Source organism: Trachymyrmex septentrionalis, unplaced genomic scaffold (genome assembly GCF_001594115.1).
Source record: "Trachymyrmex septentrionalis isolate Tsep2-gDNA-1 unplaced genomic scaffold, Tsep1.0 scaffold80, whole genome shotgun sequence".
NCBI lineage: Eukaryota > Metazoa > Arthropoda > Insecta > Hymenoptera > Formicidae > Trachymyrmex > Trachymyrmex septentrionalis.
The window spans coordinates 139,107-150,011 of record NW_017305988.1 but is presented as its reverse complement, the minus strand read 5'-3'; the positions used below and the strand labels follow the sequence as shown (position 1 = coordinate 150,011).

General features: G+C 37.5%; 2 protein-coding genes across 5 annotated transcripts in view; one reads left to right on the top strand and one right to left on the bottom strand.

Annotated features, from left to right (window-relative positions):
* Window positions 1-7,870, top strand: part of LOC108754748 (protein bric-a-brac 2) — a 64,504-nt gene extending 56,634 nt beyond the window's left edge. For all 4 annotated transcript variants that reach the window (XM_018497306.1, XM_018497304.1, XM_018497303.1 and 1 more), the window contains 6 exons: window positions 2,379-2,648; window positions 3,893-4,022; window positions 4,437-4,592; window positions 5,996-6,334; window positions 6,645-7,095; window positions 7,519-7,870. In XM_018497306.1, the coding sequence (XP_018352808.1) occupies window positions 2,379-2,648; window positions 3,893-4,022; window positions 4,437-4,592; window positions 5,996-6,334; window positions 6,645-7,095; window positions 7,519-7,723 (1,551 nt within the window). In that variant the 3' untranslated portion in view covers window positions 7,724-7,870. The remainder of the gene's footprint in view (window positions 1-2,378; window positions 2,649-3,892; window positions 4,023-4,436; window positions 4,593-5,995; window positions 6,335-6,644; window positions 7,096-7,518) is intronic.
* A 1,480-nt stretch (window positions 7,871-9,350) lies between these two features.
* The window catches only part of LOC108754607 (mitochondrial enolase superfamily member 1-like), a 2,149-nt gene continuing 594 nt past the window's right edge, over window positions 9,351-10,905 (bottom strand). The window contains 4 exon segments of the mRNA XM_018497043.1: window positions 9,351-9,357; window positions 9,581-9,884; window positions 9,980-10,575; window positions 10,718-10,888. Of these exon segments, the coding sequence (XP_018352545.1) occupies window positions 9,351-9,357; window positions 9,581-9,884; window positions 9,980-10,575; window positions 10,718-10,888 (1,078 nt within the window).

The following is a 10,905-nucleotide window of genomic DNA, read 5'->3' as shown; positions in this document are numbered from 1 at the left end:
CCTCCCCCCTCCCCCCCGGTGCAACCTGCCTCTGTCCCCCAGTCCTCTTCCTCCTTCCATCCCCTCCGCCTCCCCGTTTCTCCACCGCGGTGCCACTCTCACGCCGCCGGCAACCACGCAGACCCCGCCTAATCGTGCCACCCCGGCTTGATTAAAGAACAGAGAGGCCCCGGCGCGCGAGGGTTCCTGCCGCGTTGGGTCTTCTCTCTTTCGCTCTCTCGTTTTCCCTTACTATATCACTCTCACATTTCTTGCTTCTTCCGCGTCATCGTTCTTCCTCTCTTGGTCATCGTCCGTCGTAGGATTCTTCTGAACAAGGCCCTTTACACAGGTCGACCACGTGGACGTCCTAACATCCCGAGAAGCCACGCGACTTGACGCGGTGACAGCACGCGGAGATGGCGTCCATCATCTTTCTTCTCCTCGTGACCTCACTTCCTCCTCGTTTCGCCGTTCATTCGTCTCTTAAACTTCCCTCTCCTTCTCCCCCGTAGATTGAGATTTCAAGGTTACTTCGAGAGGGTCGTACATATACAATTGCGAACTTGTAACGAACCTTCAGTCTTTTATACTTATTTTAATATACTATACATATTTAAATATGCTTTTTTACCTTTTTCGATCAGTTCTATAATTAGAATTCGATTCTTTGTCTGGATAAAAAAGAATTGCTATTCGATTTCCAAAACTCTATCCACACACACACGATTATACATTCAAACACTCGTATCAAGGAGGTTGTGTCTTGATTTGAAAATTAATCATGAATTTTGAGAAATCTTAATGCAATGTTTCATTCATATACTAGACAATCATATATTATAATATATATGATACCATTTTATAAAATAACTCGTTCTTGTTGTAGTTTCGATAATACTCGATCGAATATTTATTCAACTTTACTTTTCTGATCCACAATCTGCGCAAAAACGTTTGCCTCCCAAATATATTTCCGGCTAATTCGCACGCCTCGCGAGTTCGTAAAAGCTGAAAGAGAACAAGCAAGACTGCCGCGTCTTCTCGACGGCAGTCGAGTTTTCTAAGAAGCGAATTTAGTCGTTGAAAAGCCGAAATCGTGCTCGGATTGATGTCGTTGCAACTATCGCCGAAAGTGGATCGCCGGCGCTGATTTTCAGAAGCGACGTTTGGTGGGTGAACGGACGGTGCTCGATGTCGACGCCGCGGCTGCCGCCGCCGCCACCGCCACCACCACCACCGCCGCCGCCTCCGTCTCCACCACCGCCGACGCCCGTCGCCGAGATGAAATTGCACCGCCGCCGGGCGGAACGAGATGCCGGGACGACGAGCTCTCGCGCGAGAAATATGCAAATCCAATCGGACCGGACCCGCGCGGTCCGCCTCTCGCAAAGCGGTTTACCGAAATGAGTATTTTTCTATTCCGCGTCCGCGCCTTGATTCTCGAACGCGGCGTTTCCGCGCGCGCGTTTCCGTACACGGCCCGCCTCGATTATACGATCCCGTTAATTAACGAATTAATTGCTCGCTCGTGGCGAACGTGTGGCGACTCCTCCACGCGGTAGACGCTAACTTACGAACGTCAATCTTTCAGATCCTCTTTAGATGATAATTTCTGATACAGAAGCTCACGTAATAAATATAAATAAATAAACGCGTTGTTTAGGCATTAACTAACAATAAGATACCCTCCTTCAATTCTTTTTAGAGTGGAATTTTACTCTAAAGAGTGAAAATTGAGTCAGTTTTGAAAAAAAGTGACTCAATTTTTAATCCTTAAGGCCCGATTTTTCATCATCTGATTATAACTTGTGGTTTAGACTTAACCTTTCTTAGCTTCATAAATGTAAAAAATTGTATTTCTCTAAGCTACGATTAATCACTGAACTAATGATTTACTAATGATTTTATAGTGTGCGTGTGTATGCGTGTAATAACTGTAAAAGTTACAGAATCGTCAACTTTATAATAGTTTTAATACTTTATCCAAATTATGCAGATAGATTTGTAATTTTAGGTGGGCCCTGGTAAGACATCTCAAATTTTCGGCACTTTACTAAAGAACCACCTTAACGATAGCTAGAAAAAAAATATCATTTTTACATTATCGTCGGGTTAAGCCTAACCACGAGTTAATCAAAAAATGATAAGTCGGACTTATGAGTGAGATTCACTCCAAACGTTTCAGAAAATATATATTTTAATAATTTAGATAATATTTTAATTAATTTTAAAGAAACATGTCTAATGGTTTCAAAAATTACATGTTATTAATCGCACGCACAAGTGTGTTCTTCATTAATTTCTTAAATTACGTAGATAACGTCGCTTAAATGCGACACGTTACTTTTAAAGCACGCCGATTTAGCCATCTACAATGTTTTTCCTTTCTTCCACAGTCGCTCTTGAAGACGGCCGACCAGCTAAAGATCAAGGGCCTGTGCGAGGTGCCGGAGAACAGGGACGGTCCGCCACCCGTGAGTCTGAGCTCGCCGCCGAGAGAGTCCGGCACCCCGAGATTGAACTACACGAAGCTGAAGAAGCACCATCAGAGATACAAAAGACCCAGAATCGAGCGGCCCACATTCGAGCCGCGTCCTACCGATCCGAGACACTACGATCGCTACAAAGAGGAAGAGGCTAACGATTACAGCCGTGACAACAAAGAGGTAATTTCATCGAGCTAACAGACGCACTCTTTAAATCTGAATCAGTGAATCATAATCGTTGATATCCTAAATATGCCATTCAGGACATCAATGAATTCACAGTGTTGAAATTCGACTAAAAAAAATCAATAAAAACGTAAAATTTCTAACCAAGTCTCTATCTTTCCAAGTCTAATCTTTAAGAGTAAAGCTTTATGAGTGAAATCTCACTCTTAAAGATTGAACATTCAGTCACTCCTTTTTAAAGTTAGCTCAATCTTCATTCTTTAGAGTGAGAATTCATTCGAAACAATTTAGAGAGTAGTCTTACTTTTGTGTGTAAATTTAATCTGTATGATATTATGGAATTGGTGCTGGAATTGACATGCAAATATTGAAATTATATTATGCTCAAACTCCTTTTCTTTTTTTCAGTTGAATTTCACCACTTTTTATTGAAATTTAGAGAGTAACCAAGTTTTTCAATTCTCTGCAGCTACTGTGGCAGTACTAAAATGATCAAGGCTTAATTCTAAATAATGTTTTATGAATATCGTAAAGAATGTTTGGCGTTTATAATTATTCCTCCGTCGTAACCATGTGAAATTTTTCACCTTATGTCAACAATCTGAATCTTTGTGCTTTAGTGCAGATTTTTATCAGTTGTTTCCAATGTATAAAAATCTGAAAAAAATTCTTGCATACTTGCGAAAGCTTCAACAATGAATTTTTAAAAGTCAAGTTGTATTGACTTTCACAAATTTAAACTTATCTAAAGACAAATAGATTATTTATAGGAAGGATTATTTATATATGATAGCAATTCTGAGATTTTTTTAAAGAGGCTTTCTTAATTTATATATATATATAATTATATAATCATATATATTTATTATAATATTGTTCTGAGATTTTTAGGAAATTTTCTCAAGTTAATTACGTAGCCAGATGTCATTTATTAGATTAAGATTCGTTAACGTAGAGCGTAATTTGATATTTAATTCTTAGAAGCTCTTATGTGAGCTCAATAAATATTTTTTTTTTAATTGTAAATTATGCTAATTATAAGGAATGCGTTTATATTATGAAAGAATTATCGCAGTAGATAGTCTATTTGAATTTAACAGTAGTGGAAAATTGATTTTGCAACGCGTTGAAAAGACGAAGTGAGGCATAAATACAAACGCAATGGTTCTCCCGTGTTGGCGGGCGCGCGGTTCGATCTCGTCAGGGTCGACGCTAAATTCGTACCGGATATTCCACAGAACCATCGGGACTGGCAGGCTGAAGATGAAGAGTGCACGGAGACAGCAACAGCAGCAGTAGCATTGGAAACTTGCCAACGTAATAATAATAACAATAACAACAACAACGGTAACGGCACGAGTAACAACAGTAAGTAGATCAATCGAGATTTTTGCCCCACACCTGGATATATGTCGGACTTTATTTCTTTTTTTTTTGTTTATTTCTCATGAAACGTAAATTTTATAGAGCTTTTTTATTTTCATGAAAATTGCAGTATTAATTTTCAATTCTATTCATTTATTGAAATTTTTTTTTTTTTTTTAAATAATATGTATCACACACACACACACACACATATTATACATTTTAAAATAATATATCTCGCATAATATGTGCATTGCATTTTGCATTTCAGTAAATAAATAACTTATGGTCAAAATTAAAAAAAAAAAAAAGACAAGAAGACACTTGCGTCGCGATTATTCGGAAGTTTCCAGGTGTGGGGCGATTTACTGTTTTCAAGATCGATTTGGACGGACCCCTTTCACGTCGAATAAAAAGGTGACATGTTCTGTCACACAGGGCTAGGGCATTATGGCCACCATCCGGATCCCGGAGAGGTCGATTTGCCCCCCGAGACTCAACCCACCCCACCCAGCGCCACCCTGGTCGGCACTACCATCACCCACTTGAGGGATCCGGATCATCATTCTACAGGTATAAAATTTTACGTTTCTCGAATACCGTTTCTTCCTATTTTCCTCGAAAATAGCGGTTCTCGGTGATGATTGCCGCAATTGTACATGAAAATAAAACGTACATGAAATAAAATAATCATTTTTAATCCTTATGAATTCATAAGGATTCTTTTTTTAAATCGATATTTTTACTAATAAACAGTACAAAATGAAACTGGACCAGACATAATTACGAAGCTAAGCAGACTTGGTTGCGAAAAGATATCATGAGATGCTTCTTCGTTATGAAAAAGATAATAAACGAGAGAACGATATGCATATTTTAAGAAGTATAAAGGACCCTTTTTTCAGCACGCAAATGCAGTAAAAATACAATTTCCAAGATGATAACAATTTACAATACAATTTCAAGAGGATAACGTTTAGTAAGCATATATGTAGGTCAATCGAGAAATTTTTCGGAAAAGAATAAAAAGATTATAAAAGTAATTTGTTTAATTGTGTCAATTTTACTGCACTAACAAGTTGGCCTTTTAACGCGTTCCATGCCACGTGAATCATCAATGACTCACGTTTGACTTTCCATTCAGATCGTTTGATGTTTCGACTATAAAAAAAAACGTAATTGTAAAATGATTGTTTATCACACGTAGATTCATAATTATAATATATGATGCAATCTGGTACATTAGACTCATAATATATGATGCAGTACAAGGTGTGTACATTGGATAATCTTCTTTACAATAATTTTTGTAATTTTTTAAATTATTATGAAATATTAACAAATGTAGCAAAAAAAAAATATCATGGATCATCAACGTGACAGTTAAACTTATTCGCATGAAACGTGTTAAATTAAAAATATTTCTCCGCAAGATTTCTTATTGGCTTTGCGCGACTTAGAACGTGCGTCACTTTCGCGAAGGCTATACTTCAATGACCAAATATATCCAATTTTAATAGTATAGATGATCATCGAGTCTTGTTTAGCCCAATCGCGTGATAGAAGTTTCCCGTTTACTCGGTCCATTCAACGTCGTACATTTCCTTCGGACGTGAGGGCGCGGCGAGGGGTAGAACACTACCGGGTTGAAAGTACAGCCGGTCATTAGGCGGACAGGGAATCAAAATAATTGGCCTAATCACGCTTAACTGGTCGCGATTAGATTTGCGTTGCTCGGTCCGTAGCAGCAGCCCACGCAACCTCATTTAGCGTCCTCCTTCCGCGTCCAGTTTTGCCTTCGACAGCGCTCGCTTATCGATCCTCAGGTACCATCGAGGCTTACCGAGTAACTTTCCCGTGAGTCCCACGGCGAAGATATACATATAACGTCGCGATAGTTATTACCGAGTTTCCTCGGTGCAAAGCGCCAACAGCAGCGTCGGTGTCATGCCTGTTTCCCGCGATCCTGTTCGCAGAGATTCAGAATTGCGACAGCGTCAAGATCAAGTTCGAAACGCTGCACACGATGGACTCCTCGGACACGATCGACATAGATAGTCACATGTCGGATCGGGCAAGCGTAAGCTCGAAAAACGCCGCCGACAGCGACAACATGATGATGATAACACCGGAGCTATTGGGACTGATGCCATCGGGAAGCTCCGGTCAGTCAGACTCGGGTGAGAATAACTCAAGGGGGCACAGCGGACAGTCCAGCTCGCACCATCACGGCTCGAAGTCGTGGACGCAGGAGGACATGGACGCGGCTTTAGAAGCGCTGAGGAATCACAACATGAGCCTGACGAAAGCTTCGGGTAAGAAGAAAGATATATTCCGAATTATTGGATAAGAAATTATTGGAAATTTTACTCTTAATTGAAAGTTCAGTTTTTCCTACAATACACATAGTGTACATATGTAGAGCTAAAATTTCTGTGAGTAACCGTCGTTGACTACGGATTGCGTTTAGCCAATGTAATTTAACGTGTATAATTATATGCATAATGACTTGTGTAAAGCTAAAAAAAAATTACACAAGTACGGAGATCTAATTTAAAATATGTAGCTCATAGTACGAATATCATATATGAAATAATTAAATGTGAAATTTTATTAATATTTCAGCAACATTCGGTATTCCCTCAACGACACTATGGCAACGGGCGCATCGATTGGGCATCGACACACCGAAGAAAGACGGCCCCACGAAATCCTGGAGCGACGAGAGCTTGAACAATGCCTTAGAAGCGTTGCGTACCGGTTCTATTTCGGCTAACAAAGCGTCCAAAGCATATGGCATACCTTCCAGCACGTTGTATAAGATCGCCAGGAGGGAAGGTATCAGATTGGCCGCACCGTTCAACGCGAGTCCCACTACCTGGACACCCTCCGATCTGGACCGCGCTTTAGAAGCAATAAGATCTGGTCAGACGTCCGTACAGAGAGCGTCGACGGAATTTGGTATACCTACGGGGACTCTTTACGGAAGATGCAAGCGGGAAGGAATCGAGCTTAGTAGAAGCAATCCTACTCCATGGAGCGAAGATGCTATGACTGAAGCTCTCGAGGCCGTCAGGTATCGATAAATGACTCTTCTCTTCCCTTGACTCTCTACGTTCAATAAAATCGTACTACAGATAGATCGATATACTTCAATGATTCAACATGAGAAAACGATAATAATTAGTGTGGATTAAATTAAATTTATTTTATATATTTTTTATTTATTGTACAATATATATTTTGAAAACTTAAAATATTTGCAAAAGATATTTCTAGTTTCTTTGCAAAATTTTAGTTTTATAGAGCACAATGTATAAATCTTTATTTATTGTACAATATATACCTTGGAAGTTTAAGATATTTGTAAAAGATTTTTAATTCTTTTGTGAAGTTTCGATTTTATCGAACACAGAACATGAATGAAACTTGTATGACTGACGCAAATTTCTATGATGCAAAATAAATATTTACATTGCTCCTGAATTTACTGTTACAGATTAGGACACATGAGCATAAATCAAGCGGCAATCCATTATAATCTGCCGTATTCGTCACTATACGGACGCTTCAAGAGGGGCAAATACGAGGAACCCGTCGTCGGTGATATCTCGCAGGATGGTACCAGTCCACATTTCCATCAGAGCCCTAACCAGAATCACTCATCCGCCCTTCCAGATCAAATGCCTTATCCGGGCAGTTGAAACTTACCTCTTTACTAGAGTATTAAGTTAACTTGCTCCGAACTTTTCGATTCGCGGCAGCTCCTCAAACAACTCTTTAAGCAAACATGCGCGGGCGGCATTCTGAGAGATTAGATACCGATCGGAAAGAGAATGTCATTACGAAAACACACATCTACGATAGCGAAAAATGAAGATTTATCCGCAGTATTAAAAATGGATCGCCGTAAGCAAGCATGTGTGTACATTGTATGATTTTTTTATCGTCGGGACAAGAAACGTAGATTATACTAATTTATAAGAGTTATTTATAAAAAGAGAGCACACTGTACAGAGATAGAGGGGGGTGCCCCAACGAAAACTACTTTTAGCACGTAAGCCACTTATGAAGCGTTAGATGAGGATATTGCAACGGATGACAGTATGTATTCTTGTTAAGCAAAATCAAAAAAAGTAATGCTATCCGTCAATTGACAGTAAGAGATTATAGCATTAATTTTCTGAAGACTCTTTAAATTCCAATCTCCATTATTATTAAATGTTGTATTAGGTTTCACAAATGAATTCTCGAAAGTGTTTTTTTTTTTTTTTTTATGATTTTGCATAATGAGGATACATTCGTGAGCATGTGTCGATAAGAATGAGAGCGTATATTATTTAGTAGTATCCACAAAATTTGAATACATAATGAGAAAAGCCACATTTGTTATAATATGCGAATGGCTGAAACGAAATGATATAAGAAATAAAATTTATTGCAATTTTAAGGACATACGATTCTATTTTCTAGATGAGTTGTGTCTTCATGTTTTATTTTACACGAAATTAGCAAGTGCATTTTATTTATTTATATTAAGCAAAGTTAATTAAAGCGAGTCAGTAGCTTGAAAACAGAAACAACTCGTGTCTATTCGCAGAATGGCATTTTGGCTACTGTAGTTCGACGATATTGTGACGTGAAGAGTTTCATGAGAACTTATGCGCTAATAATTTAAAACATAATGGACTGATAATGATTAAGGTCTTTAATTTTTGTGTTATCAACTTTTCCGTTTCATTTGTTCTATTAACGAAAGAGGGATAAAAAAGAGATGAGTTTTCCATGATGGATAAGATGGTAAATATTTACGGAATAGATAGATACGGCTTTTAACAGTTTCTTAGAAAAATTTAAGATTCCCTCAGCTCAACTGCCACTTATATAAATATGTTACACACATTATTAATTTATCATGTTCATTAATTACATTACATAAAAATATACATATAGATATATGCTACTTATAAATATATAAATATATATATATGTACAGTATATATATATTTTAAATTAAAAAGTAATGCAATCAAAAAAGCGTTCGATTCATATAAGTCTAAGATTCCCTTTTTTTTCTTTTTCTACTAGACACATCACTTCTTTATAACTCCTAGATTCGGTTTTTCATTTTCTAGTTTGTGATTAGATTTGAATTTGATAATAAAAATTATATTTTTTTTAAGCTATAATTAATTAAGTTTATCAATATATAAAACCATCAATTTAGTGATTAACGATAGTTAGAAAAATACAATTTTTTTTACATTATCATTAGGTTAAGTTTAACTACAAGTTAATCAAAAAACAAAAACTGCGTTTTAAAGATTTCATTCAATAACTGCGAGAATAAAAATATTTAATAACAGTGCTAAAGATTACATGTTTATTATAAAATAATGTTACACAATTTTGGTTACTGAATATATTAGTTTAAAATAAATACGTTTTATAAAAATCAGAAAATTTATATTAGAAAATATCAATTTTTACGAAAAAATTCCAGTTATCTTAGTTGTATCAGCAAAATATTTTCGTATTATTTCTTTTTTCGATGTACAAACTTTTTTTGATAATTGAGTTCATTCTTAAAGCGTCTTGTTACAAACAAATATTTCCATCGTGTACCTTGCGGGTAAGACCATCGCATAATGCACTTGTTCTTAAGCTGAGTTGAAAATCCTGGACGCTTAGGTAGTAAGTAAGCAGCGTTTCTAATAAATACAGGATCTTCAAAGTATCCGTGCTGATGACTAGTGTACTCTATCTTAATATCGGTGAATTCACTTAAGCAAATAAAATTCCATATTTGGAGATGTTGAATCATCTCGCTCGAGCCAACTTCACCAGCATGCCCCCACACTGGTACTATAAATAAAATAAATTCGTTCGCATTTCGTTTCGCTAAGCAAAAGATCGCTCTGAATGATGAAAATCTAAGAATATGATTATCACAAATTTACTTGAATGCTTTTTTGCCATAAAGTATACAGCTAAGGCTTCATTAACTCCACCGAGCCTGCCTACATGAATGTTCCAAAAATCGATCCCGCCATATTTCAAGAATTGCTTGAATAGGACGCGATTTGCGCACGTTTCGCCGCAACTCACTCGCACTGGATACTTCAACTCTTTTAGTGCAGCTCGTATCGCAACGTGTCCCAAGACATCGTCGGAAGATGTCGGTTCTTCTATGCAATAGGGACGCGTTTTATTGAAACCTTTCACGGAAGCTATTGCTTCGTGCTTGTCCCAGAATTGATTCGCGTCCACTATCAATGTCTTGTTATTACGCTTGCCTATCACATTTCGTATGAGATTACATTTCTTCCAGCTCACAGGAATGGTCGGGCCTACACATGTTTTATACTCTTTAAATTCTAGTTTCTTAAATTTTTTGCAAGCACTTCTAAGTTGTTGATTGCTAAAAGACCAGCATCCGATGTCGGCCGTATACGCTGGATGCCCTTCACTTTCTAATATCTTCTTCCTTTCTTCTTGACGCGACTGGACTTTCTTGAGCATTTCTATTGCCTCCTCCTCGGTCACCACATCTCTACTATAATAAAAAAAATATATAAGAAATTTCAAATATTTAATATAACAATTTAATATAAAATATTAATATTCGAATGTGTGTGTGTATGATTTTTAAAAATAATTGTGGCATAAATAATGCCACACGACAGGTTTTAGTTTACATATATCTAAAATCCACAGTAGAAACGAGTTGTTCGGGTGTCATATCCGTCAACAACTTCCAGACGGGTTTATCCTCAATACGTGCCCATAGATCCCACAAAGCGTTCACGATAGCTGCTGTAGCTAAGTGTACCACACCGCATTCCGCTCCTAGCTAAAATGTATGAATCATACCTTGAATCATTAT